This window comes from Melanostigma gelatinosum, assembly GCF_949748355.1.
Source record: "Melanostigma gelatinosum genome assembly, chromosome: 21".
In the NCBI taxonomy this organism is placed as follows: domain Eukaryota; kingdom Metazoa; phylum Chordata; class Actinopteri; order Perciformes; family Zoarcidae; genus Melanostigma; species Melanostigma gelatinosum.
Window position 1 is genome coordinate 11,920,409 of NC_136654.1, and position 25,519 is coordinate 11,945,927.

General features: G+C 42.6%; 1 protein-coding gene across 1 annotated transcript in view; it reads left to right on the forward strand.

The window, feature by feature from the left end:
• The first annotated feature begins 299 nt into the window (after positions 1-299).
• Positions 300-25,519, forward strand: part of LOC306794614 (uncharacterized protein) — a 49,036-nt gene continuing 23,816 nt past the window's right edge. Inside the window, exons 1-28 of the mRNA XM_079292734.1 lie at positions 300-332; positions 1,667-1,761; positions 5,168-6,192; positions 6,939-7,137; positions 7,235-7,584; positions 8,324-8,449; positions 8,531-8,728; positions 9,279-9,419; positions 10,194-10,454; positions 11,362-11,542; positions 11,651-11,817; positions 11,918-12,061; positions 12,213-12,391; positions 13,253-13,425; positions 13,595-13,819; positions 13,937-14,046; positions 15,081-15,296; positions 17,309-17,435; positions 17,514-17,703; positions 17,843-17,990; positions 19,445-19,622; positions 21,141-21,318; positions 22,988-23,114; positions 23,253-23,372; positions 23,836-23,986; positions 24,066-24,178; positions 24,853-25,003; positions 25,158-25,400. Of these exons, the coding sequence (XP_079148860.1) occupies positions 5,179-6,192; positions 6,939-7,137; positions 7,235-7,584; positions 8,324-8,449; positions 8,531-8,728; positions 9,279-9,419; positions 10,194-10,454; positions 11,362-11,542; positions 11,651-11,817; positions 11,918-12,061; positions 12,213-12,391; positions 13,253-13,425; positions 13,595-13,819; positions 13,937-14,046; positions 15,081-15,296; positions 17,309-17,435; positions 17,514-17,703; positions 17,843-17,990; positions 19,445-19,622; positions 21,141-21,318; positions 22,988-23,114; positions 23,253-23,372; positions 23,836-23,986; positions 24,066-24,178; positions 24,853-25,003; positions 25,158-25,400 (5,410 nt within the window). The 5' untranslated portion in view covers positions 300-332; positions 1,667-1,761; positions 5,168-5,178. The remainder of the gene's footprint in view (positions 333-1,666; positions 1,762-5,167; positions 6,193-6,938; positions 7,138-7,234; positions 7,585-8,323; positions 8,450-8,530; positions 8,729-9,278; positions 9,420-10,193; positions 10,455-11,361; positions 11,543-11,650; positions 11,818-11,917; positions 12,062-12,212; positions 12,392-13,252; positions 13,426-13,594; positions 13,820-13,936; positions 14,047-15,080; positions 15,297-17,308; positions 17,436-17,513; positions 17,704-17,842; positions 17,991-19,444; positions 19,623-21,140; positions 21,319-22,987; positions 23,115-23,252; positions 23,373-23,835; positions 23,987-24,065; positions 24,179-24,852; positions 25,004-25,157; positions 25,401-25,519) is intronic.

Sequence of the window (25,519 nt, forward strand, 5' to 3'; positions counted from 1 at the left end):
TAGATTAACCGTAGGTCATGAAAGACAGGCAGTATGCTGCAGTTTTGGATTGCGTCATGTTTGCCTCTTATTATTGCTTTGCCTGTGAGATGAGGCATAACCATTTCCAGGAATATGAGAGTGTGGCTGTGGTCATAAAAAGCCATAGACTTGAATGAGCTTGCCGGATACTTTCAGTTTCATTTCTCTGTGGCTTGGCTCAGAACGAAACACAGTAGGAAAGGAGGAGGTGGGGGGAGTTTAAAAGCTAAAACAAGAAGGTTGGTGGCTAAAACACAGCAGTTCAGCCTCTGGGAGCGATGCGCAACAGACCTAGCGTAGCCATTTGAAAGGTAAGATAGATCTGATCTCTCTCTTACTTTACATGCAACTTAGTGCTGGTGACTTTTATCCATGAGCTATATATTCTCATATTTCCTATATCATGTTCATGCCATGGTCTGACTTAATAAGATTTTATTTTTGACAAGCTGGGGTCGTATGGGTTGGCAAGTGTAAACCTGTTCAACTTGATGGTATCAATGCAAACATTTTGTCTGTCAGAATCAGCTTTATTGGCCATGTATGCATACGCAAATATTCGCGAACAAACTAACAAGACAAAGCCCCAATCATCAAGAAGCAGAAAGCTGGGATAAACAATTCCTTGTGGCTGACGTAAATTATTATTGTTGAGCAATTTTTGTATATCAACAGTCGTTTTAGAGTAGAAAGTTCGGATTTACTATCTTTGCCATAGAACTTGAATGCAGCACACGCTAGCTAGGTTGCCGGCTAACCCAGTAAGACTGTGAGCATCTTATGAGTTTCACTTCTTCATTTTAGACCATATTGCACTTAATTGCAGCTGTGTTAACATTGCGAGACTGTGACACTGGCTATTAACACTCGTTATTAATTGACTAATAGGATTCATTTTGAGTTACATTACATCAGGACACTTCTGGTATTATTTTTTGCTAATGTTAGCTGGCATAGCAGGTTCGCCAGCTGTAGTGAACATTGGATCTAACGTTACATTGCCATGTTTATCTGCTTCAGCACAGACACGCAGGGTGTTGTATGTAAACGAAGATGTCCACTCGTCAACTGCAACTAAAGGGAATTGTCTGGCACAATATCAGGTAGCTGGATAGTCAGTCAGTCGTGCTTAACCAGCCATTTCAGTTATTGTTGCTGCTATTGAGTTTGCTTGAACACAGTTGGTGCTAACAGAAACTAACATTACCTTTGTTTCTTTAGATGCATGCGCTTTCTACTAGGCGACGAGAAAATAGTAACTTCCTCCCCCACATTTTACAATATATTAGTGCAACCGCTAATGTCAGAAGTGGGACGTTCTTACTAACGTTACGCTGTCATCTTAGCTGTTAATGGAAGACAAATGGAATGAAATTGAGTTGTATTTTCCACATTTATTTGAGAGCATGCCAAGCAGAATCATCACTGCCTGCTCTCACTGTGTGTGTGTGTGTGTGTGTGTGTGTGAGAGAGAGAAAGTAAACTGCTTGGTCAGTGGGTGTCACAATCCTGTGTTGTAGGAAGTTCAACATGTTATTGAACCTTGTGACCTAATATTTTGACTTATGAGTTGCATTACTGATTAAGGCCTCCTGTCAGCCACCTTCTCATCACTGTTCTCTCATGTTCTTGTCCTCGTTATCAGTTGCAGTGCTTTTCCCATGCTGAAAGCTGCAGCCCTAGCTGTGAGGAGAGAGGAGATGTGATGCACTGACCACATCTCAAACTGAACAACACACGGTATGTTGTCAGTGGCTGTTACCAGTAACCATAGTCCTTCAAGATGGGGTTTTCTTAAATGCACACAGCTGTTTTCAGTGGACTATCTTTGTAAATCTGGATGATTTTGTCTTGAAGCAGAATAGTTAACCTCATTGTATGAAATCAGTGTTCAGAGATTGTGGGTCAGAGTTGCATGTAATACAAGAGAACACTATGCTAGAAGATACAAGTCTTGGGATGTGGAGTCAAAAAGAAGGTGGCTTTACTATTATAGCTATAATAATAATAATAATAATACATTTTATTTATATAGTGCTTTTCAGAGTACTCAAAGACACTTTACATTAAAATCATCATATATAAAAGCAATACACTAAAAACATAAAACACACAATCATGGTCACACATTAAAAGCATAAAATACACCATAGTGGTCACACATTAAAAGCAGTTTTGAACAGGTGGGTTTTGATTTGTGATTTGAATATAGAAAGGTCAGTGCAGTCTCGGATGTTTTTGGGGAGAGAGTTCCAGAGAGAGGGGGCAGATATGGAGAAAGCTCTGTCACCCCATGTCCGGTGCTTGGTCCTGAGTGGAAGGGACAGGAGGTTGGCATCAGAGGAGCGGAGCCGGCGGGATGGAGTGTGGTGGTGAAGCAGGTCGGTGAGGTAGGAGGGGGCCCGGTTATGGAGGGCTTTGTGAGTGAGGAGAAGGATTTTGAATTAGATCCGTTGTGGGACGGGGAGCCAGTGGAGGTTCTGGAGAACAGGGGTGATGTGGTCACGGGAGTGGGTGATAGCTATACGATAACTATTGTGCTGTGAATTCCTCAGTGGTACAGAAGTCAGTCATTCTGCTCAGTTGGCAAGAAGGAACCAGCCAATTACCCAAAGAAGTGGAGTGGTAGATGTGCTCACATGTGACTGTGTTGTTACAACACAGTTATCCAGGGATTAAAAGTGCCAAAGTGACATTCTTAAGGTCTGTTTTGTTTCCTCAGGTACACATTTGTTTTTACAAGTGACTGGGCAGTAACTGTATTTGCACACATGGTTTATTACACAGCAGTTGGGATGAATCAGCTGGGTCCAAGCATGTAATGTGAAACTAAAGTTACTTTCTTTCCCCTCCCTTCCCCAGTCACATCACCCCCCAGGCTTCTCTTGTTTTGTTTTTCCTTCTATTTTGTCATTGATGTGCCCTTACAAACCAGTTTTACTTACTTTTATTACCGTGTCTTCTGGTAAATATCTGATCAATAAGTTTGTGTCTCTGCAGATATCCTTTGACAAACAGACCTAAATGAATTAGTGCCTCAGACAAATAGATGAACCGTAGGTCATGAAAGACAGGCAGTATGCTGCAGCTTTGGATTGCGTCATGTTTGCCTCTTATTATTGCTTTGCCTGTGAGATGAGGCATAACCATTTCCAGGAATATGAGAGTGTGGCTGTGGTCATAAAAAGCCATAGACTTGAATGAGCTTGCCGGATACTTTCAGTTTCATTTCTCTGTGGCTTGGCTCAGAACGAAACACAGTAGGAAAGGAGGAGGTGGGGGGAGTTTAAAAGCTAAAACAAGAAGGTTGGTGGCTAAAACACAGCAGTTCAGCCTCTGGGAGCGATGCGCAACAGACCTAGCGTAGCCATTTGAAAGGTAAGATAGATCTGATCTCTCTCTTACTTTACATGCAACTTAGTGCTGGTGACTTTTATCCATGAGCTATATATTCTCATATTTCCTATATCATGTTCATGCCATGGTCTGACTTAATAAGATTTTATTTTTGACAAGCTGGGGTCGTATGGTTTGGCAAGTGTAAACCTGTTCAACTTGATGGCATACGCATACATGGAATTTTACTCCGGTTTTGTCAGCTGTACAGACAACAATAGACAAATAGACAACAATGATTCATTGGGTGTGCCTCTGTTGGAACAGAATATAATCCACCGTGACCAAGAGCTGTCCTCTCTTAGTCGATTAGTTGACTAATAAGTTGTTTTGGTATTAGTCCAATAAAATGTCTCCAGTAGGACAGATGTTCTTAATGCTTTTTTCATGCTGAAGGACTTGTATCCAAGAAATGTATGAACACATCTCTGATAAACAGGACATTTAAAGTGGTGCTTTTGTGGAATTATTTTGTTTTACAGATCTCTCGATTATATCAAGTTATTGATAAGTCGACCAAATTCAATGAGTGGAAGTCTACTAGAATTCTTTGGTGGAGGTCTGCCCTAAACCAAGATACTGTATGTACTGAGTGAGACATTATGAAGTTGAAAATCAAAATTGGCAATGCTCAAACATATCTTTGCCATTGCTGTGCCATAATTTCTTTTTACAGATCAGGTGGCATACAGTATATGCTAATATTGGTCGATATATAGGCCCAGACATTAGACTCTAAATGTCACCAGTACATTTCAAACAATACTTAGCCCATTTATATACAGTGTTTAGGTATCTGCCTCCTCTTCTTCTCTCTCTAACAGTAAGGATCATTCTCTGTTGAATTTGTGTGTGTTTTAAACACACTACTTCAACCCAGTGGCGGGCTGTGCATTTTATACCTGGGCCTTCTGTGCTGTCCTACTACAGTTGAATTACCTCCTAATAACCTCATTATGATGCAACAGTTACAGGTTATTATTTGTTTTGTGTAAAAGCCGCATATTCACATAACACTGCAACATTTGACAAGTGAAATAAAATGTTACATGAAGCTCAACACCTACAAAACACTAACTGCAGAGTGCAGATACATGAATACGTGCATGACGGGATGCTTTCGTCATTAACGGACAATGCATAGTCAAAATCAACGTAATTAATATCATGACAACAACAAACTCATAAGAACCAGTCACATATATTTATATGACAACAAAGCATGACACATCAATCCAGCAACACTACAGCGGATCCACAAGTTCCACCACACAAAGAGCACGAGACATTCATATATTATTCATAAAAACGACACGATGGACAAATGAACAGTAGTAACGTTACTGCAGATGTAAAAAAACATTTCACCGGTCGCCCGCGACCGGTGAAATACAACTGAGGAGGCAGTTGTATTTACATAGAGCCATAGGCGCTGAATCTGATTGGATAAAAGCTCTACTTAAAACAAGCTGCACTGGAAGCAGAGCAACTGAGGAAGACTTGAGCTGTGCAATGAGAAAATAAGCTAATGGGAAAAAAAAATTATAATACATGTAGTGTATTTGTGAAAAATTATTTAATTATAAAATAGCTATAACTTTGTGATTCTGTTTAGGCCAGCAGAGAAGGCTTAGCTGGCCCTGACGGCCCACCACTGCTTAAACCACATGAATTGCATGGAGCTTCTTAGTAAGAGCACACACCTTTTAGGGTTTATCTGTAATTGATGGTCTCTTTTCTCCTTTGACAGCATCACTCAAAATGGAGAAGGTTCTGAAGAATATAGTGGCCATGGTGAAGGAGCACCCAGCTGGGATCCCCCTTAAAAAGTTGGCCGTGTTCTACAGCCAGACATACCGCAAGAACCTGACTTTAACCTCCCTGGGCTTCGACTCCATGGCTAGCTTGGTGGCCTCTCTGGACAGGGATCTGGTTGTGGAGGGGGAACTGGTTCATCACAAGACCCACTGCCGTTCAAGGCGGGCTGGAGCCGGGGCATCGACAAAAGCTACAGAAGACAGCAAGAATATGGAGAGGGTTTTGAAAGATATAGTGGCCATGGTGAAGCAGCACTCAGCTGGGATCACCCTGAAAAAGCTCTCTGTAACCTACAGCCAGACATACCACAAGAACCTGACTTCATCCTCATTGGGCTTCGATTCCATGGCTAGCCTGGTAGCCTCTCTGGACAGGGACCTGGTTGTGGAGGGTGAACTGGTGTTTTATAAGAACCATCATCGTGATAGCTGTGCTGGCGTTGGAGCTGGAGCTGGGGCATCAGCAAAAGCTACAGAAGAGAAGATTGAGAAGGTTCTGGAAAATGTTGTGGCCATGATGACAGAACACCCAGATGGGATTCCTCTGAAGATGGTGGCTATAGTCTACAGTCAGAAATACTGCAGAAACCTGGCCGTAGCCTCTCTTGGCTTCAAAACAATTTCCTGCCTGGTAGCATCTTTAGAAGGAGATCTAGTTGTGAGGGAGGAAGTGGTGTTCCATAAGATCCACCAGCCTCAAAATCAGCCTGTACCTGGGAAGCCAGCAAAAGCCACCAAGGACATCAGGCCCGCAACACCACAGAGAACTGAAACACTTATTGGGAAGACTAGCGCTACCCCAAGTGCTACAGTGCCTCAGGTGGATACCAGCCCTTATTATGTGCCTCCCACCACCTCTTTATTCTCCACCCACTGTCTCCCGGTTAACCCACTCTTTACTGCGTCCAAGCCAGCGGAGAAGTTGACCCAGCAGCAGCTGTACCAGAGGGTCATAGAGGTCAGTTATGAAGACAAATATATGCACCACAGAGTATTTTTCTGTCAGGTTGTGTACTCTGTCAGCATTGGTTTCTAATGTATATCTGAGCATATTTGACATGAAAGCAACAATAATGCAATAGCACTCATTTAACTTTAGCTAGTAATGATCCGGACAGCTCCTGTTTCATCCGAATGTGTTGCTAAAAAGTCTACATTTCACATTGGCTAGACATGGGGTTAAGAGTCCAAGATGGTACTGAGGCTGGCGCTAGCTTGTTAGCAAGTCAAAGTCACAATCCAAATGGAAACCCCACACCCAAATACCTTTTAAGTCTAGTCTAGTGGGCCAAGGGCAAAAACGTGCTTTTGGGCCCCGATGCCTAAGAACCATTCACTGGTTTTCTGATAATGTTGATAATGTAATGTGGGTGACATAACATTTCTGCTGCTTTGAAATGTTGTGGAACATTTTGAAACAAAAGCTTTAAATGTCTTAAGTCAAAGCAGTTCAGTTAGAAGTGTCAGACACAGACAGATTGCTAGAACCGGGGGCATGGTGTCAATACTTAAAAAGGTCAGAAAATATTTGAGAAAAAAATATTACGCTTATAACTTGTATATAGTGGATGTTTGAGCATATCTTTAACATACTCATCTAAAAACTAACCCTTAACATTTACAGCATGGAAAGTAATTGCCACTGTCTACCTTTGTACTGTATGCAAAGCAGCTGGCCAGTAAAAGTTTCTTTATGTGTTCCAGGTGATTAACAAGTACCAGTTGAGAGCTCCATCAATGGACCATTTACAAACCTGCTATTTTCAGCTGTTTGATGCACAGCTTCCTATCACACAGTACATGTCTCTGTATGACAGCTTGGAAGCTAATTGCTCTAAGAAGCTTCCCACTCAATCTGAACCAACAGCAGATCCCGAGACTGTTGTATTGCAGCCAACTGCAGGTAGCCAATCATGACAACATTAACTTTCATGCATTGAAACAAAGATTGTCACTTCCGTACTTCTAAAACCAACATGTTTTGACATATCCTTCCACAGTAGCACAGGATCTTACAAGAGAGCCTGAAGTAGAAAACCTGCAACAGTCCATTGTGTCCAACTTCCTCTCTGGCTCTGACTTCCCAGTGCTGGGGGCAGATGTGAGCTCGACCAAAGAGAAGAAGAACAAAATTAGAGATGTAACCAAGAGAGAGGGCATCTTTAGAGAAGCTCATCATGCCCAGCTGAGAGAGGTCCATGGTGCTAATATGAGGGCAGTAGAGGCTATGGAGGAGGATGAGCTCACAGGGAGGAGGAACAGAGTCCTGGATCAGGATTCGGTCAACAGTCTGATGGAAGATGTGATACGAGACATCGCTGCAGAGGGAGAGCTGGTCACCAAAGAGAAGGTGAGGGGGAAGAGGACACATCTACTGACTGCTAACGCTCTTCTGTCTGTATGTTAAATATGAAGCTAGAGCAAGCTTAGCTTAGCATAAGCAAGAAGCAAGGGGAACACAGGTTCTGTCCAAAGGTAAAAAATATATCGGCTCACCACCACTTCTAAAATTTTACTAATTTAGTTTAATTCATTCAACGACTCGTACAACAACTTAATCCTGATGTCTTTGTTGATTGCCTGGCAACTTCATAGTGATGACAAGAAAGGAAGTCACTGCACCTGGCCAAGAGATGGTTCCAGCATGTTACTACAGCTTATTATACTCGCCTCCTGTCTCTAGTGGTATCTATGAAAACATGTATTGTTTACATCCATGATTGTTCACTAGCAGTCATCTCTTGCCTGTGCTGTTGTATTACAGCACCTAATACCATCAGTGAAAGCTGTCATTGCGTAGCTCATGTGCTCCTGCGCATATGTGTGTCCTTTTGCAATACAAACACTACAGTGACCCCCTCCCAAAAACAGAGTGATAAAAAACTTCACATTGTACCGTTAAGTTCAAGTTAATAGCTACAAGACTAATGGTAGCTGATGGGCAGATTGGGGACTGTTCTGGGGCTCTAACATGGGCCCTTTAGCAACTAAAAGGTAGCTCACGTATCCTATCTACTTATTTGCTCCTGAAGTGGCTAAACAAACCAATGCAATGTATCTCATTTCCTCATTGTCCTCGCTGTATCCAGGTGATATCCAGGGTGTGCAGGCTGATGCAGATTCCCTCTTTGGATGCAGGCAGGATCAATCCCTGGATGCTTCCGGCTTTAAAAGATCTTCAATACGTCATGAGAGAGATCAACATGTTCATAGAGGTTGGCACACATGCATTTCCTAATACTTGTTTTGACATGGATGTTTGGTTGCTATTGAAGTATTCTCTCTCTTTCTGTCAGTCTAGTCTAGCAGTGACATCCATCTGTACCTTGTATGAGCTGGGCCAGTCACTGGCTGGACTGAAGGACAAGAAGCGTTATGAGGAGCTGAACCTGGGGCCCCTCTGCAAACTCCCCCTCATCCACCGCATGTTCAAGATAGACAGTAACACTAAGGATGATGATATCAACCAGATTGAGACGATTGACATCCTAAAGGTAGGACTCATATTTGATGAAACTGGTATAAAACATTCACCAACAAATATAGTGTAGATTATACTTTGTTAGAGCTTTGCATTCAAGCTTTACAGTTTTATATTACATAATCTGAGTCCCTTTTTGTGTTTGGACGATTAACTGTTGAACCAACAATGTTCTCTGCTGGAAAATGAAAACATCTTATTCATCACATGCACCAAATCAGTAATACCTATGGCTGTGTTCCATACTTGGGTTAGTAGGCAGCACGGGCTCATTTCATTAAAGCAGCACAACAGTCTCAGAGGCTTTCCCCACACATGTTTCCAACCAAGTGTGCCATGATGAGTCCACAAGCACTCTTTTTACACCTCACAGAGGTATACAGTGTCTGTTCTGAGTGTGTCTTCATGCCTCTGTATGGATAGTGTGGATGGAGCCACTTCAAAGTCACGTTTGCAGGCCAGCTATCTCTGCATGGTGGAAAATTCGGGTCAAGCCCTAGTTCTATCTCGTCTGAACTTTTCATTCTTTTGCCTAATGTGTCTCCTCTGTTTCCATTGTTTAGCAAATTCGTGTGTTTAGGAGGCAGCAGAACAAGCCAAAAGTAGACCTGGCTGAGTTTATGAAGTATCTGGCCGACCACTACAACTGTGACTCTCCCTACGAGCTGGGTGTCAGGATACACAGCATCGGGCTGCCCATTTCGGTAAGACCCACTGTAACCTTCCGGGGCAGTTTACTCCTGAGTTATGTAATTGTACCACAACAGTGTAACTGGTATCTTATTTCACCTATTTCACCTGTGTGTGAGTGGTCATGACAAAATGTGATCCTGGAGGTGTTTTTCTGTCTGTGGACAGATTTTGTCACTGTGACTTTATCACAACTGTGCTAGATACAGTTGAGACAATCAAAGGGGTGTGGTTGAGATCAAAACGATGCAGAGTTAGAAGATGTGTGTAGTCCAAGTGAGGGCGCTAGAAGTAGAGGGGTAGGAAGTGGGGAAGGGGCTGAAGCAAAATGGTCTCTAGTTTTTCTTTTATAAATTCTGCAGTTATTTTCCTTTTCACTATATCTGATTGAAATCCCTGCAACACCAGTACTCTTATTCAGTTACATCTTAAGGAGTTGCTGCATTTATTAACCAACAAATAGCCTGACCTGTACACATACAGCACTGCTACGTTCAAAGCTATAGTGTTAATGCTAACTTCATTCTCACTGCCACACACAAGCTCTCACTATTGATCGCACACTCGCTAACATTACACACACAACCTGCGCACTGAGTTATTGCTTAAAGGAGTTTGACACTTGTACAACACATTTTGGTTCAAAAAACATAAAGACATTTTCCCAATGCTAAAGCCAGACAGGGAGTCCACTACAGCGGGCCACCGGGCTTTCAATAAACCCTGCTTTGTTTTTATAAAACTTGAAACTCTCAGCTTGTATAACAATCCTTCTCTGTCCCCTTCAGACCATACTGAAGGTGAGTCGATGTGAACACTCCATCATGGAGCAAGCCAGGGAGCTCATCCAGAAAGAGCTGGAGGAGGAAACCTACGAGCGGCTGAGAAAGATAAAAAAGAGCGTGTTGGAGCCGTTGCAAGGAGCAGGTTCCTTCGCCTCCACAGGTAGCCTAGACCTCAGGAGAACTTACGCCTCCATGCCGGCAGCCGAAGTGTCGCTGGCAGTCTTCTCAAACGCAGAGGGGGTGTTCAGTCCCAAGATGACTAAGGTGGGTTCTACACACTGACAGTGTATTCTGTTAATTTATCTGCTGCTTGTTCAGCAGCATCAGACACGCTGGCTCAGTGGCAGTGTGGGGGTTTTGTGTCGAGGCTTTTGGGAGCTCATTGGTTATGACACCCTGGTTATGTGTCCTTAAATTGCTACTTTAAGCTGCTGGATGTTAATTCTGCTAAGCCTCCCACCATGAGCCTCGAGGAGATAACAAAGAATTACAGAGCTCCTCTCCAGTTCAACAACAAAATGTCACCCTTAACCCTGCTGCAGTAGTTCAGTCCGTGGGGACTTGGCTTGGGAGCCAGAGGGTCATTGTCGAGGGCACTGAACCCCCAACTGCCTGTCCAGCCCCCCCCCCCCCCCCCCGCTCTGACATCTCTCCATTAATTCCTCTGCATAGTTCTTGTTTGTGCATGTGTGTGTATTTCAACCCTGTGTGTGTGTGTAATGTGTAAGTAAAAGCGAAAGTGATCGCCCTCGTGGATCAATAAAGTGTTTCTTCTTAATCGTTAAGGAATTCAAATGAAAGATTCATTTTATCTAATGAATTCTGGCTCGACATTAGACTTATGACAGTCGTCTACTTGTACATGTTCTGAAATTATCTTTATCCAACTTATCAAACATAGGCGGCATTTTTAATAATCATGAAGATGGATGGATTATGATCCATTCATTTATCCCCCTATCTGGAGGTTACACCATCACGAGAAATCCAAATTGTCTTTGCTGACCTAGAAGAGTTTTGAACATAGCTAAATAATAAGAAAAGAGAAAATATAGAAATACAGACACCACTACACACTTCTAGTGGGTCAGATGTGATATTTTTCTCAAAAGTAATGTCATGTCAATGACTAACATGTCTGTGACATACCTTTGTTTAATTGCCAATCCAGCACGTCCAGAGTTTCCTTCTGCAGGTGTCAGGTAACCGGCTGGCAAAGGCTCTGTTTCAGCTAGCCATCTGTGGAGGCTCGCTGGCCGTCCCACTGGACCTGGTGCCCAAAGACAAGGCACCCAACACCACAGAACAAACTAAGAGTGAGGACAAACCCACCACCTCCCTCCCCAGTGAAGGTATTAATGCAGGATATAGTGTTTCTGCCATATGAACTAATCTAATAATGTCCTCTTGATGTGTCTGGTCCAGACTATGATAGTCTATGATTTCTTTGTGTCTCTCAGCCAAAGTGAAGCAGTACATTAAAGACAGCCTGTCCTCTCAGAACACAGCCATCACTTTGGCCCACATGGCGTCTTTGGAGAGAAAGTTGACCAAACACTTCCAGGTCAAAGATTTCCTCTCTTTAGAGCAGGGAAACTTTCTGGAGTTCCTGGTTAAACACGTTCAGGTACAAAGCCTTTTATTTAGTTTACTGTCAGACTGTTAGATCTCCTGATTTTGTCCTCAGGTATATGATACTAATTCATCCTGTCTGTGGTTGTGTGCAGCTGCTGCAGGACACACTGGGCTGTACTTTGCTTCTGGGCAGCGGCAGCATGGAACTTGCAGGCAGTGGTTTCAGACCCACCAGACAAGATGTGTTTGAGTTCATCACACAGTGTGGGGACATAACATCCACTGATACAGATGAAGTGAGTCATTTAAAGGCACACACGCAGCTGTTAAAACATATTCCGTACCTTTTAAGTACTACAACAAAGCTCTTCATTTTCCCTGTTTCCCTGTGTAATAAATGTTCTAGCAGGTGACAGGAACATTAAACATTCACCTTCCTTTTCCCAGCTCTCCCACATTGAAACAGCACTGAGAGCCCACTACAGGGTCCGGGACAGTCGGGACCTGGGCTACGGCACTCTGCAAATGCTGGCTGGCCTGGTCCAGCGTCAGAGAGGGCTGACTGGAGGAGGGCTGAGCCAGGTCTACTACGAGTCAGCCCTGTTTGCCAAACACAGCAAATTGAGGTTAGCAGTTTTTTATCAGACGGACAAAATAGGGAGGTATGCATGGGATGATTGTCCTGGTTTAAATATTTGTGATTCACGATATTATCCCGATAATCATCAAAATATGTTGCTCTAAGACAAACAGCAATCACTACACCGTACAATTTTCATTAAGGAACTAGTATTGTTATTGCATGTGATATATATCTGTTAGGAGTGAAAATCCTTTTTTGTGGAAAACAAACAATCTTAAAGGTCATTACAAGTCTCCATGAATAAATACAGGGTATATAAGAAATGCTGGGATTCAGTTTTTTCTGCCATGATAATTCCTGTATTTTATACGATGCAGCATTTTCCTAAAAACAACAATATAGAGGTTCATACAAAATAATCTCTCTCAATCAATATCCCAATCTTATTTTGCTGTGTTGGTTTCTGGGCAGTGTATATGAAGCCTCCAGCCAATAACAGCACAGCTGAGGTCGGGACTGCCGTCTTCTATTCCCGTTTCCAAACTCAACACGTAATCTCAGTTTGGCGCTTCACTCCTTTCGCTCTCTAGGCTCTATCCCTGTTCCCTGCTCCAGATACAAAAACACACGCCTCATACGTCACACACTCGCCCACTTCTGTTAGTGTCTGTGATAGGTAGAGAGCCATAGGAAAGAGCAAGAGAAGTGAAATGCCAAAATGGGTCTCATGGCGGCGGCTTAAAAGAAAATTCGTGCAAATTTGTATTTGAAGTTTCCTGGACCAAGTATTTACATTACATAACATTATATATTCGATTTATCAGCCCCCCCAACATATAACTGAACATACAAAGTTTTGTCCTCATCTATGTCCTCCTGTCTCCCACATCCCCCCTGTGAACAGTGCAGAATGTGGGGGTGAGGCAGTGGGGTGCCTAGGGGAGATGTCCAAGGCCCAGGCCCTGGCCAGCTTGCTCTCCTGCCCTCTGCTGGAGGATTTAAGTGAGTGGAGTCAATGGGAGCTGATCTTCAAACCACTTCATGGCTCCCTCAGAGATTTCATCGAAAGAAATGCAGGTAGGATGTGGCTGGATCATTTCTAGATAAATGTACTACACCTCTTCCTGCACTGTGAAATTTTAATTCTGCTCTGTGTTCCTCAAGCATGCCCATTTGATGGAAGAAAAATGTAGTAAATGTTTAACGTTTTGTGGGGAAATATGGTTGTTTTTATTTACTAAAACAGCAAATACAGGCCTGGCAGCGTTGGAGGTGACACCAGGTTTGCTTCTCAGGATCACCACACACACAGGAGACAAGCATTTCTCCAGTGCCACTGTGATCCTCGACCCCGTCGGCACAGCCGGCCACCTCCTGTCCATGGTAGTTGCTGATGGGATCGTCAATGCTCCCACTGCCCTCCTGGCCAATCACATGCAGAGCTCCCTGGCAGCAGCTGTGGCTAAAGAAGGTAGTGACGCATCAGGACTGATTTAAGTTCACCTTGTTTAAAGCTGGAATAATGCATTGTATTTTGAGTGCAGCATGTGTGTGTCATCATTACTGATATAATATTTGTGTTCCTTAGATTTGTCCCAGGCTGAAGAGGATGTGTCATGTTACAGCAGAGTGGCCAAATTCCTCTTGGCATGTTTGACACGAATCCCCACTAGAACCTGCCAGGCGCTTCTGAAGCAGGTCAGTCACACTACACTGGAGAGTTCAGGATCTAATCACATCGCTTTTGTTTTACCATTTACCATGTTAAGTTAATCCCCTGGCTCCTTAAAGAAGGCTGAACAATAAATCGTTTTTTTCTTTTTATATATGTCGATACTCAGAGTGTATAAGTAGGAAACATTCTTCAGTAAACCGATGGAGCACAGCTTTTTTCTTCTTACTTCTTTGTTTATTATTTTTCTCATTTAAGAAACATTATAGACAAGGTGTGTGTGGTTTGGGGTAAATACATTTTATAGAAAATGAACAATACAACAAATTCACAGCTGCTCAAGTCGATGTTATGAAAGGGTGCCATTCACTGCTTAGATTAGGTCCTTGTAGAGCAAATCTTATCTTCAGCTTCAAAAACTGTAGTGTCTCTAAAATCGAAGTTAAAAGTAGGAAGGGGTAGCCTGCTTTCAATTGCGTAAAATAAGTCTTCTGCTGGCTAAAAGAGTGACATGAGCAATGCAATTTGACTGTTCCTCAGGAAGATGATCAACCATTATTTATATATATATATATATATATATATATATATCTATCAAATTTAGATCCTAGCTGATCGAATGAGGTTGTCTGTGTACAGATCCGTAAATTAGACAATACTCTTCTCATGCCAGACCAAGAGGGCGCCATTATGAAGTGAGGGGGGAAACTGATGATTTGCTACAATCTGGGCACAGAGCGAGCCAGCCTCCCAGCCAAAATGTGTCTATATACGTAGAGACTGTCAGACTTGGTGGTGCGAGATGGAGCACAGCTTTTAATAAACAAACACAAAATGAGTGGGCAGCTTTAGCCTGTCAATTTAATCTGCTCGCCTAAATTGCTGAGGTGGTTGTCATGTCAACTGTTTTTTACTTCCTGCAGTTTGTGTTAAAACTCTCCTCTTTACATTAGACACAGGATTAAAGCTAACTCCTTTCACAACATAATTGTCGCTATTGCAATTATGACAGCATACTTTCGGTAATCCTGATCTTTGACATGATTCCTGAAACTTCCAGGTGTTTCTGGAGCCTTTCTCTCGTGTCTTGGGCCAGGCCAAGACGAAACAGGTCCTGATCACTGTGGCCCAGTCAGACCCGAGGCACATGAACTGTCTGCATCGGCTGGGGATCCTCCTGGGCATCACGGACTGGGTCAAAGACTACCAGAAAAAGCTGAAACCACCACAGAGCCAAAATTGCACCACGTACACAGCACCTGTAGAACAGGCCAAGGTCAGAATACAAGTCAGAACATTTTTTTTAAAACACTACTTACATTGGTTTGAATGAGTCACAATAAGTCTCCAACTAATGTTAACTCCATGAGTACCAGTAGATTAACGATTTGCCAAAACGAAACTCTGCTGAAGTCTGGTTTGTAGGGTTATCCACTAAAGACCAAAATGAGCATTTAGTGGACTTATGGACTTATCGGAGGCAGCCCTACTGGCTTGTGTGCTCCCTTTAGCTGGTGTCTATCGTCAGCCAAAGACATCACAGTACAACGAGTGGAATGTTTTGGGGTTCCCAAAACAGAGTGATGCGTTAAAACAATCTTGGCATTCTTCCAGTACAACTTTCATTCCTATCACACTAATAATTTAAGCTTATTGGATGAATAGTTCTGAATCAGGACCTAAGAGTATTTGGAGAAAGTTACTTGTGAAAAATCATGTGGACCAAAGCCAATGGGCTACTGTCGTTTCCATGTGCCAGATACTCAATCAACATTTCATATCCTCTGCCTCTTTAGGCAAATGAGCTGCAGGTAAGGCTGCCACCGCAAACTAGTTCTGTCCTCTGGCCCTACATATTTCAGCTGAATCTTAAGAGCTGTTATTTATAACTTTAATTTGTGTTCAAAATGCCTGGCAGAGCTTACCGAGGTTGTCAAAAAGCTCTTTGACGGCAAGGTGCCGGGGGCATATGAGATTTGCCCTGAGATGCCTCTTCAGTGTCGCATGGAGGTCGGGGACAATGTCTGTGGAGTGGCAGACCGGGGTGGTGGTTCCCATTTTTAAAAGAAGGGCCAGAGAGTGTGCTCCAATTATTGGGATATCACACTGCTCAGACTCCCAGAGCTCTAAGGTGCTGGAAAGGAGGCTCCGATCCAGGAGGATTCTGTGCTGGTTGTGGAATAGTGTAACAGCTCTTTGCTCTTGCAGTGCTGTTGGAGGGGTGATTGGAGTTTGCCCACCCATTCTACATAGACTTAGAGAAGGCTTACGACCTGTGTGTGGGAGTTACTGCGGGAATGTGGAGTACCGGGCGGGTTGTAGCTATGAGCCATCCCGTCCAAAGATAACCAAAGTGAGAGCTGGGTCCGTATACTCGGCTGTCGGGTTCGGGGACCTCAGAATTGTGTCTCTGCTCTTTTCAGATGATGTAGTTTAGTTAGCTCAGAATGTGACCTTCAGCACGCACTGGTGTGGCTTGCAGCTGAGTGTGAACCGGTCGGGATGAGAGTCAGGACCTCCAAGTGAGGCCACGGATCTCTGCCAGTAAAAAGCGGTGGATTGCGCCATCACTGCCCAAAGTAAGGGAGCTGAACAATCTCGGGGTCTGGTTCATGAGTGAGGGAAAAATGTAGCGTACCGGACTGTTGTAAGGCCAAGCTGACATACCAGACCATCTTCGTTCTGCCCCTCACCTATCGTCATGAGCTTTGGGTTGTGACCCAAAGAATGAGATTGTGGATACAAGTGGACAAGATGACCTTCGTTAGTAGAGTAGAGCTAGGGTTCCGGGCATCTGATCAGGAGGCCTCCTAGACCCCTGTCTTTGGAGGCTCTCGGGGCACATCCAACTGGTAAGAGGCCCCTGGGTAGACTCAGAACATGCTGGAGAGATGTTGTATATGGGGGACCCAGGAAGAGCTGGAAAATGTTGCTGGGGAGATGGACGTCTGGAATAGCTTGCTAAGCCTGCTGCCCCCAAGACCAGGCCGTGGATAAGCGGAAGATAATGGATGGATGGTTTCTTCGAAAGTTGAACACTAAACCCAAATGGATTCAGTTTTAATAGGAAGATTTAATACTGAAATCAGATTCAGATTGGAGACAAAGCCTAAGTGATTAAGGAAGCACTATGCATTCCGGTCAGTCAGTAATCTTAAGTCATCAGGGATTTAATAGTTTGATCTGCTTGTCCCTGCATCTTGTGTACACTATGTTTAATGAAAAACGAAACAAACATGTTTTAATGTTATTGGTTTAGCTTCTAAATATTCTTTTTTTGGACTTCAGTCTGATTTGATAGATTCTGAGAGCAGCAGTCTGTCAGCTCTGAACATGAGTGAAGAGGAGTATCTTGAGAATAACACAATGGACAACAGCTTTGCCTCCTCTCATCTCAACCAGAGCCTACAACAAGGTGAATTTTCATTTTAGACTGAATAAGGACCTTACCAGTTTTGCTTTGATATTTCAATTACTAAATGTTTTGTTCTAGTTAATGGTGAGCAAGACATAGTTGAGGATGAAGAGGAGCTGTATGAGTTTTCTGCACTGCTTAACGGAGAGACATCAGACGTCAGCAGTGAAGCTGAAGGAGGCCAGGACGAGGAGCTGTCAGAAATGTCTGGTTCTACCAGCTGCCAATCCACATCAGATCTCCAAAGAGCCATAATTGAGGACATCAGGTTTGTTTTCATACCACCCTTTACAATGACCTACGCAGTGTCTACTGAAGTTCTATGATTTAGTTTAGCTAAATATGGCACCTTCAAAGAATTGTTGATCTATACTTTCTTCTTCTGTCCCTTATTTGTTTCCTGACAGGAAGAGTGAGTTTGGTATTGGTGTGGAATTGACCGCTGCAGGCCAGAAGTTGATGCAGGTCCATCAGGACAGGCTGGGCCGCAGCTTAGACCGCCTCTCTACGGAACTCTACAGCAAAGACACACACTTTGTCCTGGAACTCATTCAGGTTAATCCTCGAATATTTACACCCATAAAGATGACTAAATCTTTATGCCTCTATGACCATTGGTGGCTGTGGCTCAGAGGGTAGAGCGTGTTGTCCATTGACCAAAAGGTTAGTGGTTCAAACATCGGCTCTTACTGTCTGCATGCAAGTGTCCTTAAGCAAGACACTAACCCCACCTAATGATCCTAAAGGCTTAGGTTGGATAAATCACAAATTTGCTTCAGAGGGAATTACACTTTAAGTTTTGTTCTTAAAACACTTATAATAGACTGCAAACCATTTTATTAACCGCAGGAGTTTTCCTCCTTCATTCTGGTCGGTGTTTAGATATACTTTATTCATCCCAGGGGGAAATTAGTTTGTAGCAGCAGCAATTTATAGAGTAAAATAACAAATATTACGTATGGAAATGCACAATATATATATATATATATATATACACAATAAAATAACAGCAGATATTGACTGTGCATAAACTTAATGTAATTGTCAATAAGTCTTTGACTCTTAAAAAATGCTTGTAATTATACTTCAGTATACCATAGTAACATTGGACAAAAATATCTAAAAACACTGAAGCAGCAAACTTTGTGAAAACCAATACTTCTCATTCTCAACACTTTTGGACCACGGGTATACTCGCCAATACACGATTCAGCATTTTATTGAAGGCATTGCCGATACTGCTATCGATATTGGAACAACACTCTATATAGTGTTATAAAGCTATATATAATATAGCTTTGTTTAAAAGGCCAATTCAGTTTCTGTATGTAATGTGTCGAATAATAGTGCGGGGGTCAGAAAAGAGGATGGTTGGTTGCATGCAAGACCTTGTGTCTATGTGAGGTCACAACAATAAAGCTCAGTGAATAGCATTAAACTAAATCAACATATACTGTACAATGGCAAAAGTTAACTAGTGCTGTGCTTAGCCATTTCCTGTTATGCTAAGCTAATGCCCTGCTATGCTAGGTCCAGTTCCATGACATTAGGTTCATGGATGAAGAGGTCAGTTGTGGAAGAGCCAGGCTCGGAAAAGTTGGGGTTCTTGTGTCAAATGATGTCTTTTCTGTGGAGAAAACATGAAAGAACCTGCAGAAGTGTATTAAATGACTCCGTAGCCATTTTGTGTGGGCTCCGGGTAGTTTTACTTACTACCGATTAAAGAATCAAGTTTTTGGAATGTTTATCCTTTATATTGTGATTAAATTTATTTAGTATTGCCCAAAATCACAAATTTGCCTCAGAGGGCTTTACAATCTGTACACATACAACATCCTCTGTCCCAGGACCCTCACATTGGTACAGGAAAACTCTAATTCTGTAAAAGTAAAAAGACACTTTATTTTTATTTACCGGTACTCTGAAGATGGCTCCCAAGAGTTTCGTGTCTTATAGTTTAATTTGAAATGTCAAATTCTGACCTTTTAACCTCAGTTTCCTTTTTTCAGAACGCTGATGACAACAGTTACCCATCAGAGGTTGGTGTCGTTCCAGCACTGGCCTTTGTGGTGGAGAGAGACAGCATCACTGTTCTCAACAATGAGACGGGCTTCCAGGAGAAGAACATCAGGGCCATCTGTGATGTGGGTTGCAGCACCAAGGGCAAACACAAATATGGATACATAGGTAAGTATGTACATGATGCCTTCTAGGAGATTAGAATATCTAAATCAAGGCTGAATGAAGGACGTCCCGTTGTCCCTGGGACAGAAAAAAAATAGGAACGCGGGACAAATTCAGGGTGAGAATTAAAAGAAAAATGTCAGACTGTTTGATGTTAATGATAACGTTACAAGTAACTCTAGCTAACCAGTCAGCAGCTGATATTTACAATGAGTGAGCTGACAATAACGTTTCGTTAACTATGAGTATTCAAAACAGTTCAAATCATGTCACTTTGAATGATTTGAACTAATGATAGCGTAGAAAAACAGATATTAAAATTGGGACGTTCCACACAAATTTGGGGACAGTTTAGGTTGTGTTTAACAGTTTTGAAAAAAGGATTGTGAAAAAATGTATTCGAGAGCCCTAATCTGATTTAGAATTTGGTTAAAGTGCTTGAGCAATGCTACGAAATCCCCTCACGCACCCCACTTCAGTGTGAAGATCGTTCCTCTATGAAAAGGCCGCTCACTTCATCACGGTGGAGTGGGAGATTCATAGTCCGGTGCTGTAGACACGCCCCCTCTGTGAGAGTCAGACACACACCTGGTGCAGGTGCTGACAGAAGTATCAGAGTGGAAGCTAGACAGGCCCAATAGTAATATCCCATTCACCACAGAAAGGTCGACCCTCTCCCCAGACAATGTAGATATTCTCGTCTTTTTTTAAAACAAATGTAAAGTTGTAGACTATTTCACAGTAATGGTAATTATTGCAGTGTATTTGAATGACATAACCTGACAGGAAGTAAACGTAGACCCAAGCAGTAGTGTGACGCTAGACAGGCCCAATAGCAACATACCTCATGTTGCACTTAAAAACTTAAGAGTTCAGTATTCTTGAATGTTTTATTTATTTCATTTCAAATTATACATCTTCAATATTTTTATGTAAGACTATAGCCCAATGTTCTTTGCTTTAAGTGTTCTTGAAGTTCTTTAATTAATGAGTGGAAAGCAAAATTACATTGACTCCTCCCCTTTTCTTTGCTGATCCGAACAGTGACTCAAGAACCGTGAGGTTTGTGATCCGTTGCACCCCTAATTTCAATATAATATATTTGTTGAGGTTTCCCTGATGGTCTGAATAAGTTGCTAGTAGAAAGCTCTGAGAAAAGACTGAAAGCAATCTGGTTGTCTTTGCGTCACCGACGGCAACAATAATACCACTTGGTAACACTAGTGGGGGAGTTGAAAAGTGATCTATTGCAACTTTAACGTGGTCTGTTAAGGGAAAATATGGCACCTTTTATGAGAACTGGTGTAACAAAGACTTCCACCAGTCGGTATTTGCTCTCTGCCGCTCAGGTTCTGGAGGGTCCCCACTGCTCATATCCTACCCGCTGCAGCCTCGGGCAGCCTCTCTGGCTGAATACGGTTCAATATCAGAGTCAGCCAAAACCCTCTAAAAATCCTTGTCCATACCATGAAAATGGGCAAATTTTCCAATTAATGATCCCGATTGCTCTACTCATCATAGGTCAAAAGGGCATCGGCTTCAAATCCGTGTTTAAAGTGACAGACTGTCCTGAGATCCACTCCAATGGCTTCCACTTGCGTTTCGACAAGACCTGCGGCCCCATGGGATACATCCTCCCCCACTGGAACGAAGATGAGAGGCCCCTGGACACGCAGCTGAAGGAAATACATCAACACAGGTTGGGTGACAAAGAAACTGTAGGATTAGACATTTTGATTGGTCATAGTAGGACAAGCATGAGTTTCTAATAAATGATTGATGACTGTTTTATAGACTTAATCACAATGTTTGTTTACAATCACTTCCGGGTAAAAAAACAACCTGCGCTCACACATACAATAAAACGGCACTGTGCAAGCGGTGATGAGGAACAACAGATACTCATCTAAAGTGCATGTGTGACGCTTTCATAGCTCATTGACAACAACATTTTCACTGACGTTAGGTTGGTGACCTAACCGACTAAAGAAAATGACTGCTGGAGTTTACCAAAAACTAGCAGTTAGTCAGACCAGCGGTGAGATGTTGGGTCGATTTGGTTTATCAAAGACGCCAGAAAAGCAATGCGGTACATGAAGTAAGCACCTTGTTTAACTGATTCTTTAAATGTTACAGCTATGCTGGAAATCACATAAAACTGACAATTTCACATACCTCCACAAAAAAAACTTGGCCAGTTGCCTTCCCATAAGTGATTGTTGATAGAGCGACGTCTGGGTGATTCAGTCTCTTCAAGTGTCCCAGTAAGCTGCGCCAGTCAACCAGCATGCACATCGGGACCCTAAGACTGAAGCTGCTACATTCAATGGAATTCAGTCATCCATTTTATTATTTACTTCTGTGATTTTCCTACTGTGACATGCCAAAATGTCTTCTCCGAAATCAAACACTTTAATATTGTTCAATTGTGAGTTCAGTAAAGATGCAATCCATATTCCAAATCTATCTAACTCGTACTGTTTAATTCTGGTTGTAAATGTACCTCAAATATAAAGTACATTGCCAAGTAAATTGATTGGCTTTTAATGCTAAGAATTTAATTCCACAGGAAAAATATTTTTGAAACATTTAGCAGATGTTATATGACAAACATTTGAAAGTGTGTCTTCCATCACAGCAAAATGAATGCATTATATTGGAGCGTTTACATTTATCTTTCCAGTGTCTGATGGAATACATAATTAAATACATTTGTCATAGAAGAGTGACATCACCTTATAAAGCTGATGTGTAATTCGGTAAGGAGTTGCCTAATTAGCAGACATGAAGTCGCATTCATTATTTGTCATGTTTCTGTAGTGACTGAAAGTACAATATTCACCTGTTTTGGCTCCACTCGCCACCAATTTCTGATCTGTTTAGCTGCTAAATGCTCCGCTATGTTCACAAGCTAGTCGCTAACTCTGTCTCATTGTCACTTGGTGCTGTGCGGGTAGAGTACAGTGGGTTTAAAGCTTTTTGGCTGTAAACTGGTTGTTGAGAGGAGTGAGAGTGAATCAAAACTGTTAAGCTGTGGGCCATTAAACCAAAACAATGAGCTGAAAAATACTAAAATGTATTTATTTTTGTTTGGTGCTGCTTTCAAATTATAATAATAGTATAGTACTAGCTCAGCTGCACACTGCCAATATGCAGAATACTAACTTTATTCATCAAGAGTCACCTTCAACTGGGCAGCTAAAATGACCAGAGATCCCTCCCACTCAGCCCACCATCTCTTTCGATCCTCCCCTCTGAAAAGCGCTACAGGTCCATTTTGACCACCACCAGGTTCAAAAACAGCAGCCCGAACACTTATTCAAACTACTGGTTTTCTAACCACCTCACTGCATTTGTTCTCTTTACAGCTGGACCACTAAGATCTGCCTTCCTCTGCGCTCGGAGAGCCATCAGACCAGAAACCTGTTTCATGACGTGCACCCGTCCCTGCTGCTCTTTCTGCACCGTCTGCGCTCCATCTCCATCTACAATCAGGTAGGTCTTGCACTTCTACATTTGCTCAGATTCATGCAAACATACATCGTTTACATCATTGATTTAATCATAATATAAGCCATGAAAACTCACCTGTTCTCCATACCTCCACCACCTGCTGCATCTGTCTCCCTGCAGAGTGAGAAGCGTCTTGTGACCATGACTCGAAAAGACCTGAGTCACAATGTGTTAGAGGTGGAGCACACAGAGGGTATCGAGCGCTGGCTCGTAGTCAAAACTACGGTGCAGCCCAAGAAGGTAATGCAGACACACCAACATTCAAATCTCATTCTGTTGCTTCATTTTCATGCAAATGCATCATATCTGGATTTCAGAACAAGAAGTTGACGTCTGTGCCATCCTTCCGGTGGAATAAATTAAATTCACTAAATCTTTCCCTTCATAACTGTTCCTCGTTCTGCTCCGTAGAAGCCTTTCCCTCTCTGCATCTTGCCAAATGTCGTGAGAACTCACTTATTAGGCAGACTTTTTGTTCCCCCATCAAACAGAAATATATGACAAAAAAAAAAAATCCTCTTTCTTCTCCATTTCCCAGAGGCAGCTAGCCCTTACATGCAGTCAGGTTCCAAAAGAGAAGCAATAGACACTGTGCTCCAGTTTGCCAGCAGCCATTTAACAGGCACCAATATCCATTTCTGTAAAACGTCAGCTTGTTGTAAGCTGTTGCATATCATTTGATATTGATCCGTTTCTCCTTCAGATCAAAGGGGATGTTGAGTCCACCGAGCTTGCCCTGGCATTCCAGCTCGACGGCAACGTCACAGAAAGAGACATTGTCTGCCAGCCACAGAAACAACCTGTGTTTGCTTACCTTCCCCTTCGCAGTTTTGGCTTCCGTTTCATCATCCAAGGTTAGAATGGAGTTTAGAATTATCGAACTATCCCAACATGGACCCAGTTGGTGTAATGAAGCATACTCTTCTTCTTCAGGTGACTTCGACATCCCTTCCTCTCGTGAAGATGTTGACAGAGACAGCTCATGGAACCAGTGGCTTCGAGCTGAGATAGCACAACTCTTCCTCCAGGCCATGGATGTCTTCACTGTAAGACTCTTTTGTATCAGCAGAGCCATCTGAAAACTGTTACTAAAAGATTGAAGGAAATGTTACTCCAGTGATCCCTGCTAGGAAACCGGATCATTTACCAATACAAAAATAATGCAGTATTGAGAAGCAAACCGGTGGTATGAAGCTTTCAACTGGGACAAAGCGAGGAAGTAGAATGTATTACTGAAAGTACAACGTATGGATAAAAAGTCGAAAACATTGTGAAGGGTGGAAATTAGCTGGGATGTAATTCCAGTGGCTGTTTTTTCAAGTGATTAAGTTATCATTGATGGAGCCAAACAAATTAAAAATGTTAAGAGGGATTATGCCCCTTTACACCACTGAAACTACTAAAGGCCCTGAAAACCTGGTTTCAGAAATTAAGCGTTTCTCTGTAACATTGAATATTCATGACTGAATAAGCAACGATCAAAGTAAAAAATGTAAAGAAAAAACACATTTAGATAATATCCATTAAGAGTTTATTACCCAAAAATAAATAAACATCAGGATTGCGTGGACATTTTTGGCCACCATTTGAAAATTTGGGAAATATGAGGAAGTCAAGGTATTATGTCTAAAACATACTACAGCGATAACACAAATATCACTGATGAGTCCTTGGCTATTGTCTGTCTTTAGACCAGTGTCCTGTTCTCTACTTATTCCAGGATCACCCAGAGTTCAAGGGGCTGAAGGGCCTGTGCAAGTTTCTGCCATTTGTCCCCCTGCCTGACGAGGTGTTGGACTTCTTCAAGCCTGTTGCCGGGCAGATTATTCAGATGCTCAAGGGCAAGGCATTTCTGCCTACACTCAGCTCAGGTATTGCTCACACATGCAAGTTTTGAAATCACAAACAAAAACAAACAAAATTCTTTCTAGTCTACCAGTGCTGTGAGCTCAGCTTTGGTATACCAGCAATACAGAGCATTGAATCTAACCCTGTAAATGTTCCTCTCCATGCTTTCTCTACCAGATGGTAAGGTTGTGTACAAGCTGCCTTCCCAAGTGGCCATCTGTCAGGACGCTGTGATCCGCGACGTGATTGGCGGCGACGAGCTGGAAAGGCATCTGTCTCTGTCTTATCTCCATCCGGGTCTCAGCCCTGCCCCACCCACCTCCTTGCTCACCCACCTAGGAGTTCGATACTTGCGGGGATCTGATGTTACCACGGTGACCACAGCCATGGCAAAGGAGCTGGTGGAAGGCATCCTTTCAGGTGTGTGGATGGGAAGAAGAAGGAGAGGGGGAAATCTGATGTAAAGTCCAACCATGTCACTTTAAATGATGGCAGAGCACAATGTATTATTCATTACTGCTGACAGAATAATAGAAGAC